At 41.2% G+C, this 16,369-nt stretch overlaps 1 protein-coding gene across 1 annotated transcript in view; it reads right to left on the bottom strand.

The window, feature by feature from the left end:
* MAN1C1 (mannosidase alpha class 1C member 1) overlaps nt 1-16,363 on the bottom strand; it is a 136,165-nt gene extending 119,802 nt beyond the window's left edge. Inside the window, exon 1 of the mRNA XM_011357626.1 lies at nt 15,627-16,363. Coding sequence (XP_011355928.1) covers nt 15,627-16,166 — 540 coding nt within the window. The 5' untranslated portion in view covers nt 16,167-16,363. The remainder of the gene's footprint in view (nt 1-15,626) is intronic.
* Between the last annotated feature and the right edge of the window lie 6 nt (nt 16,364-16,369).

The following is a 16,369-nucleotide window of genomic DNA, read 5'->3' as shown; positions in this document are numbered from 1 at the left end:
CCCGACTAGATGTTGTGCTTGCTGAGGGCAGAAGCCTCATTTGTGCATTCTTGGCATCTAGGGCATTGCCCGGCACACGGTAAGAACAAGGTAAGTTCCCTGGAAAAGCTGAACTGGAATGAAATAGATAAGCAGCAGGTTGTTAATATTCCTCTCACTGCATATCAGTTCAACTACATTATTTCATAAAGTCTGGTTTGGACCTGTTTGACAACTAGATTTCCAACACAAATCAGCTCTGCAAATTCTGGCAGTCACATGAAGGCAGTTGCTAGAACAAAAATGATGGAGCTGTGGGGGGGTGATTAAACAGCAGCTAGAAGGAGGTAGGACTGAGGGTTGCGTTAAGACAAAACGAGCGGAGAGAAGGTCAGGGCCAGAAAAACCCCAGACCCTCTCCAACCTGGGAGAACTGGCAGAGATGGACCCTTGCAGAAATGCCTCAGCATCTAATTAAACATTTTAGACTTCACTGCACACGGGAAGGAAACCCACATCCCCCACGGAACCCTGACAAATGAGTCATTTCCAACCAATCTATCACTACAGCATCTGGGTACCTCAGGAAGATGAAAATAAGACCAATACATAAATGAAAACCAATATATAAACAATCGTCTCCCCACATAGGCCTCCAAGAAGCCGCAGCTACAGCCATCTGCCAAACTCCATCCTCGTCACTGCTTCCTGCAGCCAGAGGCCTCTGAGTAAGCATGCTTTAATATAAGATTTAACAACAGAAGGAAATTTCTTCTCTGAAGTCTGACTCTCCATTAATGCTCCTACACCCCTTGAAGCTGGAATGAAATAAGGTTGAGGTAGAATAGACTCGTTCTATATGCCACATCAGCCAAAAGAATTTGCTAGAAATAGTTGGAACAGATTGAAGAAAGATCACAACTTGGCACTGGTTGAGAATTCAAAGGTTTCTTGCATCGAAACAGCTCTCAAAGGGACCGTCACTAAGCTGTGGGGAGGACACACACTAATCTACAGTGTAGTCTCACCTCCTGCAGCTTCCGCCAGAAGTGGCCTGGATAGATTTGATCTGATCAACCCAGGACAGTGATTCTCAGGGTAAGTCACATGCAGCACCTGGCAAGGCAGAGATGATATGACACTGCTGCCATGAGTCTGAACACCTAGCAGGAGATTCAGCTCTTCCACTTCTTCAGCATGTCCTTTTTCCTGAGCATCTGTTATTTGATTTTAAGACTCAAGCGACAATGTGAAAAGGCTGCTGGTAGCTGGAAAGCGGCAGAGGCAGCCACAGGAGGGAGGGCCATGGCCTTTTGGGAAATCTACTTCTGGGCAAGCGACTATTTTCATTTCAGAAGTTTATGTCCCACCTGCTTCCCCAAAAAAGCTTTAGGTGGGACAGCAAATATTTATGCAGCTAACCAATGCTCCCCTCCCTCTATACATCTGTATGTGGTGGGAAGTGATTCAGACACATGACAATGTTACACTAAAATTTTTTTTAAAGCCAGAGATTTATCTTTGCTGTTCCTTCAGCTCATATAGCCTTCAGTGTATAACTGAGGTTCAATAGATAGTGATGTCATATTTTTTTCTTACTGGTTTAATAAATTCATGGCTGCTTTTGATTATGTTAATAGCATATATGCTCTTAACTCTGGAAAACTCAATTTTAATTGAGTCTTTTGCCCAACTCATTTTTTTCTTACCCGATCCTGGTCTAGGTTTTAATAAATACTTAAAATTCCCAATGTCTTCTATATGTGGGTAAATGGGCAATCTAGCCAGAAAGATTTGGCCATGTGAAGACAAAACTGTCATTGATTAGTTCTAAAGCATGCCTGCACGTTAGAACCAACTGGGAAGTTTTTAAAAATTCCAACGCTTAAGCTGTACCCCAGACCAATTAAATCAGATGCTCTGGAGGAGGAACTCAGGCGTCAATATTTACTAAGGTCCCGTGGGGTTCCAGATTCCAATAAAGGTTAGACTCTCCATTCTAAAGATTCAAGATGAGTACCTACCAAGACTATGACAATTTCTACTGTATTCCATCCCAAAATGAAAACTTCCTGTAATTATCACCCATGAGCTTTCAGGTGATGTAATAGAAAGACCATCAACCTAAGAGTCAGGAGAGGTGGTTTAAGTCAGTGCATCACCATTTAACTGCCAGAGCCTGGAGCTGGTCATGCCTTTTGCAAGGTCTTCATTCTCTCGGCTATAAAATGGAATTATAGTCCATGCTCTGCAGGCCACAGGCTGTCATGGGGGCCAGCTAAACCTTAAAGGGAAGCTAGGGCACTACTATGAATACCACACATATGAGGAGGTATGGACCTGATCCGTTTATGAGGGAATGGGCATCAGCCCAGCATAGGCCCCACTCCCCCCAAAGCAGAGCCGTGGGGATTCTCCCTGGCCAGAGAGTCAGAAACCCTTTTTCTGACATGCAAGAAGACTTCAAATTCCATGGCTGACAAAATGGAATTCTGCTCCCACTGGTGCCAAGTTTCAGAGCACTTTACTTACAGCACAGAGAATCTTATTATGCTTTAATCTAATCCAGTGCCTAATCACAGGAAATGTCTACGTTGTTTGTCTCCATCAGCCCCATCTGGACTGACGCCACTCTGGTACCATTCTTGGCTACTCAAGAATCGATAATTAGACATAGACCTCCTAGCATGATTATAGGGAGGCTAGTACACAATGCTACCTTTGAGAGACATCAGTGTAAAGTCTTTACCCGTTACACAATATTATACACCCAGGAAGCCGTGTATCTGAAACTGCTAGAAGTCTCTAGACTAAGCTTCTGTTTTTCTGTCAAAACATGAGCCTGTCTCTATAGAGGGTTTCCTTATATGCTAAAGTAGCAAAATTGATTATATTTGATACGCTGTTCTCCAAAAGGTACAGTTCTGAAAGCAAGAAACTAACGTCTTCTTTTCCCATGATTCTTATAATTAAAAACCAAGACTACGCCAGAACTCTCTAAGATATGTGACAGACATGGAGAGTGGCTTCTGAGAAAGTTGGAAATGAGGAAGATTTGCTGATTTAGGTCAAGAACACAAGTACAGGAAAACAAAAAAGGTGCTGAAATGTCTTCCTAGGAGGTCAACATTTACTTGGCAAAGTTTAGGTTTAACCTCTGAAAAGCTCATTCCAGGAGTGAAAATAGGAGAGAAGGATCCTAAATAAGAGACTTACAACTTTTTTCAAACCCCCATTATGCACTAGTGAGACAAATGCAATTAAAGGTACCCTTTCCAATAATATATTATATTTATTTCATTTTGAACTTTCCCGAATGAGGGAAAATAAGAAACCAGATCTCACAGAGGCACCTTGGAAATCCTTCAGCCATGTATGTTCAGCTTCCTTCTAATCAGTAATTCAGCAATTTGGCCTACACAAAACAGCTCTTTTTTTTTTTTTTTTTAATGTAGAGATTTACAAACCAAGTTTTAAAAAGTAGTCATTAGACTTAAGGCAAGGAGCCAGAGAAAATATTAGACACGTTATGAAATCCGAAGAGGAAAGTCACACTAATGGAGGCTACTGGAACATCACAAATACCAAGAAACATTTCTTCTAACACCTAAAAGCAGATGAGCAAAAATTGCGCAAATAATTTAAGATGGCATAAACCAGAAATTAGGAGCCTTTTTGAGAACTGTTGTCTCTATTCAGGGTATGGTTTCAACACAAGATTATTCATGCATCCAATACCAATTGCCAAGAATGAATAAGAATCTTTAAATATATAAACTATACTAAAATATGTACATTAGAGTTCATGTGCTTGATTCAGGAGTCTTTAGAGACCTACTCAAAATCTGCTTATTTGTACTTTACGTATAATGCTAACAAGCTAGATTAAATGGTTTCCTAGCCAACTGCAGGTTAGAAAATAGCAAAATTGGAAAATTAGAGAAAAAAAGCAGCCAGAGGCAGGTATCCTGACAGCTAAATGCAGTCACAGCCAACGGCCTAACAGATAAGGGAAGAAAAACTGCCTAAAAGCAGACAAATCTAGAATCTCAAAAAATGTTTGTCATCTACTGTTAAAAATGAGTAGATACATGTAGGAAAATGTGAGCCATAACCAGGAGATAAATGGTCAACAGGGACAGACCCAATGATGACAAAGATGTTGAAAATAGCAAACAAAGACCTTTTGAAAAACTATTATAAATACACCTTAGAGTTTAATGGAAAATATAGAAACAATGAGTGAACAGAGAGGGAATATTGGAGGGCAAAAAGCAATTTAAAAAAGTACACATTAAGTACATATCTAGAAGTAAAAAAATACCCGAAGTAAAAAATTCACTGGTGGGCTTACTGACAGATTGAACAATACAGAAGAAAAGTTCAACAAACTTGAAGATGGGTTAATATAAATTATCCACACCAAAGCAAAGAGAAAGAAAGACTGAAAAGAAAATAAACAGAGACTCAGTGATCTCTAGGAAAATATCAGGCAATCTAACTTATATATAACTGGAGTTATAAAAGAAAAGGAGATAGATTGTGGTAAAAAAAAATTTTAAATATGGGCAAAATCTTTCCAAACTTGATGAAAAAAAGATATCGACACAAGAAGCCCAACAAACCCAAAGAAGGATAAATGATGATATCCACACCTAGGCACAGCATAGTCAAATTACTGAAAGCTAAATATAAAGAGAAAATCTTAACGGCATCCAAAGGAAGGAGAAAAACATTATATGCAAGAGAATATACTCTAACCTCTCATCAGAAACAACGCAAGTTACAAGACAATGGGTCTTTAATGTAAAAAAGAAAAAAGTAAACTTAAAATTCTACACACAGCAAAAACACCCTTTTAAAATGAAGTCAAAATATAGAGACATTTTCAGATAAACAAAGCTGCAATTTGTTACCAGCAGACCTGCACTAGAAGAAATGTTTTTCAAGCTGAAAGGAAAATGATACTACACAGAAACTTCAGACATATAACGAGGAATGAAGAACACTATAAATGATTTACCCACTATAAATGGGTAAATAATAAGACTCTAATTTATTAATTTCTTTAAGAAAATGGACTGTTTACAGCAAAAATAATACCAATGTATTATCAGGTTTATAACACATGTAGGAGCAAAATATATGACAAAACAGAATGAAGACTAGAAAAGGGTAAGTGCACACAGGCAGATTGTCAGACCAGATTAAAAAAATTAGAAAGAGTAAATGAAGCCCAAAATAAGAAGAAAGGAAATAGTGAAAATCAATAAAATTTAAAAATGGATATCAAAAAAAGATTAAAAGTTGGTTCTTAGAAAAGATCAGTGAAATTGATAAACTACTAAATAAACTATTTTGAAGAATGACACAGAGAAACCAATTACCAATATCAGGAATGAAAGAGAGAACACCACTATAGATCCTACAAATGGGAAATGAGAATTGTAAAAACAATGTTAATCCAATAAATTCCACAACTTGGATGAAATAATGAAAGTAAAATTGATGAAACCAACACAAGAAATAGAAATTCTGAATAGCCTTATGTCTGTTAAAGTAATCGAATAATTTAAAACTACACACACACACACACACACACACACACACACCAATCTCTAGGCCTAGGTGGCTTTAGTGGTGAATTCTATCAAACATTTAAGAGATAATATAGTGTTCCACAAACTTTTTCAGGAATAGAACACTTTTCAGTTTACTTTATGAGGCCAACATAATGCTATACCCAAAATCAAATGCTTTACAAGAAAACTATAGACCAAAATCCTTCATAAACACAGATGCAAAAATTCTTAATGAAATGTTAGAAAATCAAATGCATGTTTGGTTTAACCTTCCTTTAAAACCAATATGATTTACCATATTAACAGAATTAAAGAGGAAAATCCTATGATGATTTCCCGTATCTCCACAGATGCAGGAAAAAAAGTTTTTCACAAAATTCCATTCCATTCCTAATAAAAACTCTCAGCAAACTAGGAATAGAGGGGGCTTTCTCAACCTAATAAAAGGCATCTACCAAACCCTAACTGACCCCTAACATCATACTTAATGGTGAAAAAAAATGCTTTTCCCTTGGTGTTAAGAACAAGGCAAAGATGTCAGTTCTCACTACTCTTAATTAACATTGAACCGGAAGACCTAGCCAGAGCAACAAAGTGAAAAAAAGAAATAAAAGGCGTAACCATAGGAGAGGAAGTAAAACTGTCTTGACTCAGAGACAACGTGATTATATGCATAAAAGATCCTTAAAAATTAATAAATTAATTCAATAAAGTCACATGACACAAGTCAATATACGAAAAAATCTATTGTATTTCTAGGTACTAGTAACAAACAATTGAAAAATAACAATTTAAAGAATACTATTTACAATAGCACAAAAATATAAAATATTGAGAGATATAGTTAATAAAAACTATTCAAGCTCTCTACATTAAAAACTGCAAAACATTGTTTAGAGAAGTTAAAGAAAATCTAAATAAATGGAAAGAGATAACACATTCATGGATCAAAGACCCAATATTGTTTAGGTATCAATTATCCCCAATTTGATTCGTAAATTAAAGGAAAATCCAATCAAAATCCCAGCAGGATTTTTTATAGAAACTGATAAGCTTTTTCTCAAATATTTGCAGAAATGCAAAGGACCTATGATAGCCAAATCCATTTTGATAAAGAAGTTCAAAGATGGAGGAATCACACAACTTGTTTTTAAGGCTTACTGTAAAGCTCCAGCATCAAGAAAGTGTAAATTGGCATAAAGATAAATCAATAGAACAGAAGAGTGCAGAAACACAACCACATATATATGGTCCATATATTTAACATGGTATCAAAGCAATCCAATGAGGAAAAGAAATTTTTCAACAAAGACTGCTAAGCAACTGGACATCTAAATGGAAAATAAGGAGACTCAAACCCCTATCACACTGCATACAAAAATTAATTTGAAGTAGATGAGAGACCTAAATGTAAAAACTAAAATGATCAAGTGTCTGGAATTAAAAAGACACTATATTCATGACCTTGGTGTAGGCAAAGATTTTTTTTTTAAGTACACATAGAAACCAATAACCATAAAAGAAAATGTTGATACACCGAACTTCATCAAAATTTAAAACCTCTGCTCTCTGAATGACATCATTAAGAAAATGAAAAGACAAACCATAGGATGGGAGCATATGCATACATACATACACATATATACATATATATCTGATAAAGAACTTATATCCAAAACATATAAAGAATTTCTAGAATTCAATAAATGATAAACTCCCCAGTTTTAACAACAAAAAAAAATGGCAAAAGATTTTAACAGACATATAAAAGAAAGACACAGAAATGGCAAATAAACAAATGAAAAGATATTCAATATCAATCGTTAACAGGGAAACAAAACCAAAATAAAGCATTGCTAAACATCACATAGAATGGCTAAACTTAAATAGGTGGACAATAGCAAGTGCTGATGAAGATGTAGAACCCTCACACATTTCTAGTCTAACTACTTGGAAAAAGGGTTTCCAATTTCTTATAAAGTTAAACATGTATCTACCCTATGAGCCAACAATTCTACCCCTACATATTTACACAAAAGAAAGGAAGATATGTCTACACAAAGACTTGTACATAAAACGTTCATAATAAATTTATTCATAATAACCAAATATTGGAAACAACCAAGAAGTTCAACAACAGGTGAATGGATAAACATATTGTGACATGTTCATTCAACAGAATACATCTCGATGATAAAAAGGAATGAAGTACTGATACATGCCACGTGTATGAAAGAAGCTGTGCACAAAAAGGCATATATCATAGTACTCCATTTATTTTGGAGTTCTAGAACAAGTAAAACTAATCTCTGGTGACAAATCAAAACAGGGGTTGGGGGTGGATGATGGAGGATTGACTGGGAAGGAACAGAGGGGACTTTCTGAGGTGATGGAAATGTTCCATATCTTGATAGGGGAGTTGTTTATATGGTTATTTGTTAAAACTTAGCAAACTATATATTTAAGATTTGTGCATTTCTGATATCAAACTATACTACAAGTCTACGGTAATCAAAATAGCATGGTACTGGCACAAAAACAGATACATTGATCAATGGAACAGAACAGAGAGCCCAGAAATAAATCCACATGTATACGCTCACTTAATACATGACAAAGGAGGCAAGAATATACAATGGGGGGAAAGACAGCCTCTTCAATAAAGGGTGTTGGGAAAATTGGACAGATACACGCAAAAAAAAAAAAAAAAGAAAGAAATTGGACCATTTTCTTACACCACATACAAGAATAAACTCAAAATGGATTAAAGACTTAAATCTAAGACCCGAAACCATAAAACTTCTAGAAGGAACAGTAATTTCTTTTTGGCTACATCTTCTTGGGTAAGGGAAACAAACGAAAAAATGAATAAATAGGACTAAATCAAACTGAAAAGTTTTTGTATAGCAAAGGAAACCATCAACAAAACAAAAAGACAACTGACTGATTGGGAGAAGATATTCGCTAATGATACATCTGATAAGAGGTTAACATCCAAAATATATAAAGAACTCATACAACTCAACAACAAAAAAAACAAAAAATCCAATTAAAAAATGGGCAGAAGACCTGAACAGATATTTCTCTAAAGAGGAAATACAGATGGCCAATAGACATATGAAAAGATGCTCAAGGTCACTAATCATCAGAGAAATGCAAATTAAAACCACAATGAGATATTAACTGACACCTGTCAAAATGGCTATCATTGATAAATCAAAGAATGACAAGTGTTGGCGAGGATGCAGAGAAAAGGGAACCCTCACACATTGTTGGTGGGGTTGCAAATTGGTACAGTCACTATGGAAAACAGTCCGGAGATTTCTCAAAACATTAAAAATAGATATACCTTTTGACCCAGCAATTACACTTCTTTTTTTGTAAATTTGTAAAGATCTATGCACCTCAATATTCATGGCAGCGCAATTTACAATAGCCAAGATATGGAAGCAACCTAAATGCTCATCAATGGACGATTGGAAAAAGAAGTTATGGTTCACATATACAATGTAATATTACTCAGTCATTAAAAAAATGAAATCCTACCATTTGTAATGATATAGATGGACCTAGAGGTTACTATGCTGAGTGAAATAAGTCAGTCAGAGAAAGATAAATACTATATGATTTTACTTATATGCGGAATCTAGAGAACAAAAAGAACAAACTAATGAAAAACAGACTCACAGATAAGAGGACAATCCGGTGATGGACCGGGGCGGGGGGGAGGGGTGCGGGTTGGGGGACTGAGAGAATGGGGCGAAGGGTTAAAGAAGTACAAATTAGTAGTTGATGGTCACGGGGATGGGGAGCATGGCATAGGGAATGCAGTCAGCAGTAATGTAATGGTTAGGTAGAGAGCCGGAGGAGAGAAAGAGCAGATAGGGGGATTGTTTTATAAAATATATAAATGTCTAATCAATGTACTGTATACTTGAAACTAATAAAATAAAAGATTTGTGAATTTTACTAAATGTAAATTATACTTAAATAAATAGATGGTACCTGCATCACAGGGCTGTTATAAAAAAATGAGACAAGAACACAAGAGACAGAGCTTGAGAGGCCAGCAGTCTAACCTATACACCTCATCAGGCCCTACAGAACACTGCTGTATAGCACAGTGGATTTTGTGGTGACCGCCAGTCGCGGCAGAGGTGGAAGGGAGAAAAATCTTCCGTTATTCAGCTGCTGAAAATGGTTGCTGGTTAGTGAAAACTGCCTAGAAGGTGCCTGTGGAGCAGCTGACTCCCAGAGCATGCCAGATAAAAGCCTAACTACTGCTTATCTCTTAAGGCAGAAAATAATCAGTATGCCGAAGTTTCTTCTGTAAAAGTTATCACTAATGGTATTGCACTAAAACAGATGGACAACTGCCCTGGTCTTTGATTAATGAAAATTCAGAGTTAAGAGACATACTCAGACTCCTTTGCAGTAAGAGCTGTTCTGACTGCAGAGTTTGGGGAGCTCTCAACCCAAACCTTAGAAAACAGCTTTCTCAGAGGAGGAAATACCTACAACTGGACCACCACACTGAGGCCACAGCCTGTCGCTATGGTCTCCGTGGCTTCTGTTCTCTTTGGGGACAGAGACACCAGGTTTGGCTCACAGTGATCTCTGCATTTAAGAGAGTCAAAACAATTCCACTTCAGCTATTAATTAGTCCCAGAGCCAAGTGGGGGTGAAGGAGAAAAGGGGAGAGACTTAGGTCCTTGAGTCCTCAGAATTCTTTGGGGAGTCTCAAATTTGTTTCTTACTATCATCTGCCATGAGAATACAGAGCTAAGAAAATCCATTGTTTCTTTTCTTCAAATCATGCAAACACTTGTGCATAAGGCCTTGGCCCCAGGGTAATGGGAAATCAAGAGCCAGGGTTTATTGTTTGAACGAGCCTGGTTTTTTCGGACTGCAGGTGCACAGAACTGGAATAATAATAATCCTTGGTTCATAGCACTCACTCCAGCTCCGTGAATTGCCCCTCTTTTAAAGAAATGTAATAAATGCCCACGAATTCACCTGAAGCAACTACTCTCCTAAACAGTGTCCATCATTCCTTCGCTAAGGTTTTCCCGACCTGGCCTAGGAAAGCAAGGCAAGGAAGGAATTTCCTATAGCTTCCACCACCTCTCTTAGCGCAGACCTGACTTAGGATGCAGAGGCAGGCACCTTTTCCATGCAAGAGGTGGTACCGCAAAGCTGGGCGCCCACCTAGATTACCAAACAGCTCCCCTGCACAGGGCTTTCCAATCTGCAAGCCTGATTTATTTATTTTTTTCAATAAAAGAAAAGATGTAAGTCCCTTCGAGCAAAGTATGCTTGATATATATCACAATATTTATTTTTGGTGGAGTAATGGATCAGTCTTTGGGGAAAGCTAGAGAAAAGGCATTTCTTGAGCTTGGATGTAAATCAGTCACTCTGAAAACCACAGGGGAATCTATATTCTTACCCCCTTGCTAACTACGCTGTGAAATAAGCTGACTTTTCAAAGTCATTGTACTAGTTGTTTCTAGACCTAATACTAAAGCGGAGTTAGGAATGTGAGGCCTGAGAATTAATTACTCCTCGAATGCCTGCACCTAATTCCCCAAAATGAGGGTGCAACTCAAAACGAAAGTAGAGGTCCACCCAAGCTGCAGGTGCTAAGTTGTACACCTAGCGGAGACAAGTTCTAAGCTTTCCCTGCAGTACTCAGTTCTAAGGAAGAAGGATGAAATGTGTGGCTGAGCTTAGGATGTAAGGGTCTCCCAAAGGACCTGTCCAGTTATTATAGACAAGTCTTCCTATTTATGGTAAATGTATCATAAAGCAGGACAAGAGTGAAACTGAAGAACAGAAGGGGGAAAAATTATTCAACAGATTTGCAACTTAAACAGAGCTCTTCAAAGGAAAGCTATTTAAATCCGAGGTGTTCCTAATATTAATTATCCTGAACATCTTACAGGCTCAGATTCACATGCTACAAAGAACATAAAGCCTTTTAATTTCCCTACCTGTCCTTGGCACTAGAGGCAATAAATCAGATACACAGAGAAACCACACATGACTAACGTACCAGCCCATGATGGGGAGCAAAGATCATTTGCCAAGATGACTTATCCAGACATCGTCACATATCATAACCAGCAATACCCTGGAGGCTTAATGCAGCAGGCATGGAAGGCACGAGCCAGGGCACTCCCTGCCAAGTTGCAAGCACTCCAGGGCGACTCAGGCATCCCCCGGATGCCTGCTCTCCAGGCATGAAAGATTTTACTCATGGCTGCCCTCTCCCTACTTGCTTCAAGTTAGACTTGCACTTGGAAAGTTACTGCAACTTTTAAAAGGCTTCTTAGGTCACGGAGCTGCTAAACCCCGAAACCTTGCTGTGGCCCCCTACTCTGAGACTCAGAATTCCAGGTACCCTTAGGAGCAGGCCCAGCCTCTACCACTAGCATCCTTAACTGCTAGTTTATAGATCTTTACTGTAGCCGTTCCTTCAACTATCTGAGCTCCAATCAGGTGTCAGACCCTAGTCTAGGAGCTTGAGCAGATCCATAAACAAAACAGTAAACAGGTGAGGGCATGACGAGAGTCCCCTAAATGCAAGTTTCTTCATTTTATCATGAAAACTGAGGCTCAGTGATAATTAGGAGTTTTCCCCTGAGGTCGGACTTGATGGTGTGGCTAGGACTTGAACCAGGTTAGACTCCTAGGGGACTGCGACATACTGTGGTGTGTAAGGGCACTGGGTGGAGGGGAGGGAGATGGGGGTGAATTTAACCCATGTTTTTCGTATGGGCTAGGGGCAGCCCACTCCAGTACTATGTTCTCACTGTCTCCAGGTTGCCCCATTCCCTTTAACAAAAGCCCCCTTCACTGGGACAACTGTGGTTCCCCAGATCAGCAAGCAGTCATCACTAGTAGGACCCAGGAGAGTTTGAATCCTTTTATTGAGATGTAACCCTGACAAGCTATATACTCCCAACTTTTGTCATGAGAGAGAAAAGTCTGTCGAACTTGAATCCATAAGAAACCCACTTATGTCCAAGGTCTCTATAATAATTTTAACAATAATTTCCAATGTTATTGTCAGATCCGAAAGGCTGCTAGCAAGCGGTTTTACATTCCTGCCAACCCCCTTACTCTTCGTGATCCCAAACTAAGGATCTGTCACTGTTCAATCCCATTTCTACAGTTCATTATGGGTGTTAGAGTTAACTTTAATCAACTCTATGAATGTGCATTCTTGACTAGGTGCTAGGGTTACAACAATGAACACCATCACCATCAACGACGAGAACACACCATTGACCCTGACTTCATGGAAACAGAGCTGGGAAAAGCCCAGTTGCTAAGGAGTCCCTGAGCAGACTAGCCTCCTTAGAGGCCAGGTCTGAAAGCAGGAGTGTATGTGACCAGCCTATTCTCCCCTCCCTCGTCCCTTTTTACAGAAAGAAAAATGAGGTCCAGGAGAGAGAGGAGGAAGCTTACCCAATGTCAGAGTTGACAGTTGATCTCAACTGTCAAACCCATGTTCTCTGGGTCTACGCTTTCCACCACATTTCCTCCTCTAAGTTTCCAAAACTGCAGAGTGAGGAGAAATAGTTGGTTCCAGTGACAGAGTGTTTCCTGTTGCATGGACACCCAGAACATGCAGCTCCAACCCATCTTATCAGCAGAGATCTCGTGCCCATGTCCGTCTCTCAAACTAGAATGTGTAGAAATATACTTCGTTGATCTAGAGCCTAGGTGTCCAGTCTTCACTCTCATCTAATACCCTCTCTGATTCTCTCTTGATGTTTACTTTCACTTTAAAAACCTCATCTTATAAGAACAGAGCCCTTTTTATCTGATGCTAGCTAGCTCTCCCTCTGCTCCTGGGGTCTAATCAATCCATGTCTGGGAATAAACAAGCCAGAGAGGAAAGCAACAGCCCCTTTTATGAAAACAGGCTCCTTTCTAAAATGATCTACCCCTGGGCATGGCACAGATAGAAATTTAAATGAGAGGAAAATAAAGACGTTCTCCAGCAATGGTTATATGCATCCTACGTCAGGTGGGGCACCAGGGAAGGTAACTCGGAGTTAACAGCTAAACCAAAAACTCTGCCTCACATTATTCAGATTGTCTGGGAGGGTGGTGGTGGGGTCGTCCAAACTCAAGATGCCTGAAGGGACAAAACATAATAGAGTATATAATCCAGCCCCTTCCATTCGGAGGAGCTTAAGGTCTTCAAGATAGTAAGAGGGTTTGTTGAACATCAACTTCAGGTATATGCAAGCAGGCCTCCAGCTACTACTGGGGCACACAGAGATGCCAGATAGAGCCAGACATCTGGCAACGAACACTGTCGTCTGTCCATCATGTTATTTTACACCCACCTGCAAAGCCGAGTCTCCACACCTCCCACAACCCTCAAGCTGCTGCAGCAAGTCATACCCACAGCCTCTGTCGGCAAGAGAAGCTATCTTTGAACAAAGGAGCAGAACCAAGTCCCCACTAGGCAGGCCACCAGGACTCCCAACCCCAGGCTTTCTGAAATAGGTCACATATCAAGACACAAATGCAGAAAGCACCTCTTCTAAAGAGGACAGTAGTTATTTCTTAATCTTTCGGGGATCCTTCTGAAAAATCTATGGCAGCTCTGGACACTCCATGAAAAACTGCGTCCATGCAGTTTTTATGTAATAAGTAACTGGGGGTTACTGCTCTCTGGGAAGTCCTGAAAGGGTAGAAAGAGTAGAAAGGTGGCTCTGAGCAAGGGTGCTGTGGGTGGTTCAGGTGAGTATTCAACAAATTTCTTAACCAAAATGATGCCCCTTTCTTAGCTACTTCAAGTTCCAGCCTTTAATTAACCTTTGAGATTTTGACAAGAATTTGGAAATTGAGAGCATGCACATACACACCAAACAAGGACTCATCTTTGTGGCGTCCTGTCTTGATGTCACAAAATGTCCAGTGATTGCTAGTTAAGATAGAGTCTCCAAACAGGGCTTACTTAGCTTAGAAGGGCTGAATAACAGCAGAGATAAGAAGTGGGGGAGAAGTGGGCATTGGGAGGGAAGACAGTCCCAACAAGGAGAGAGGTAAGCTAAGCTCTCCACTGGCTCTGAGTAGGTCTTGGCAGGGCAGGTCCTGACCCTCACTGCCTACTCCCCCTGGAAATCATGGAAAACCTGCTGGTTCCCTTGCAGCAAACCAAAAGTTGAGACAGAAGCAGCCCTTTACTCCTGGGTTCAGGTGAGAGGGGAGCATTCTCTTCTTTCTAGGGAGGAGACCCTGGCCCACTGCTTGCCCACAGCCCCCTCGTGGCTTGGGGGTGTCATTGCAGCCCCTCTGCATTACTAGGCAAAAACCTAAGGCAGGCAGCTCTAACAATTGCAGAACAGAATATTTAGGTACCAGCAGCGGCTTGGCAACAGTCCTCAAGCCATGGTGAGGCTATGGTTGCTTTTGGTTTCTTAAACTAAGATCCTGGCTCAGAGTGATCCTTCTAAACCCCTCCTTGATACAATCCTACAGGGAATAAGTCCAAGACCTGCTTCATTAAGCCAATAGCCTCAGCTTCTCTAACATTACCACCGCCTGATTGATTTCTTCCTGCATCACATGCAATTATGTACAACTGTTCCAAAGCTCAATAGAAACGGCAAGAATGCACAACATCCTCTGGTCTGTAGGTTGCTGGTTAGATTATAAGAGACTTGCAGGACACCAAATCCCCACCACTCCAATCCTGAAATTTTCAGGTAGCAGATCCTACAGAAGTTTGGGGGAAGTCAGGACTTAAGGCCCTTGGCCGTGTGCAAGCAGAGCACAAAACTCTTACTAGCGAGTCCACAAAGTGAAAGAGTGGAGCCAACCTGGGCTGAGGACTAGACTGGAAAGTTGGTCCAGTGGTTCAGCTACCATCTGTCAGGGGGTGGGGATCATTAACGGAACAAAGAGGTGGGAAAACAAGCAGAGAGAAGTAAAGGTGGGCAATATGGGAGGAGAAAGGAGGGTGCGGAGTTGCCTGGAGGACCTAGAGCAGATAGACCAGGGACCGGGGGCGACGCGGGTGGAGGGGAGGAGAGTTCTTACCTCCTTGATTTTCTCCCGCTGGGTTCGAACGAGGCTCTGGGGCTCCTCGCTCTTATAGGCTCTAGTCCCCAGGACCGGGTGACGGAGGCGGCTCCGGAACGCGTTAAAGTCAAAGCTAAAGCGGATGCTCTCCTCTTGGGGTCTGAAGACCGCGACGCTGCTGCTCCGGGCTGCCGTGGCCTCCTCCCGCGGCCCGGTGGGGTGGGTGCGCCGCAGCCACTCTTTCCTGCGACGGGTACTAGCTTGACTGCTGGGGTCGTCCTCCCCCGGGGCTGGAGCAGCGGGGGCCGGGTTCGGGGGCGACTCCTGTTTGCGGACCAGGGGGTGGCCGGCGACTTCAGCCACTACCTCCAGGCCGGGCTGCTGGGTCCGGGGGGCTAGGAATAGGCGCTTGAGGCGAGAGGAGTTGGGCAGCAGGAAGAGGGCCCCGAAGCACAGGGTGATGAGGCCCGAGAGGAAGAGAAGGAAGAGGAACTTCTGCGGCAGCCGCAGCCCCCACGGGGAGGCCGGGACGAAACCAGGCACTTTCCTCATGAGCATCGTGGCCTGGCACGGGGCTGGGGACAGTCAGCTCCGGCCGGGCCCCGGAGGCCCTCGGAGTCCAGGCACTTATCAGCACGGGTCTCAGCGAAGGGAGGTCGTCGTGGGGGGCGCCGCCCGGGATGGGGGTTCCTGAGAGTTTCGCCGCTTCGGGGAATACCCCTGAAGGAAGTTCAGAGAGTTTGGAGCGAGTCCTTCTGTGC

This window comes from Pteropus vampyrus, unplaced genomic scaffold (genome assembly GCF_000151845.1).
Source record: "Pteropus vampyrus isolate Shadow unplaced genomic scaffold, Pvam_2.0 Scaffold36, whole genome shotgun sequence".
NCBI lineage: Eukaryota > Metazoa > Chordata > Mammalia > Chiroptera > Pteropodidae > Pteropus > Pteropus vampyrus.
The sequence above is the reverse complement of the archived record's forward strand: the minus strand, read 5'-3'. Positions and strand labels throughout refer to the sequence as shown.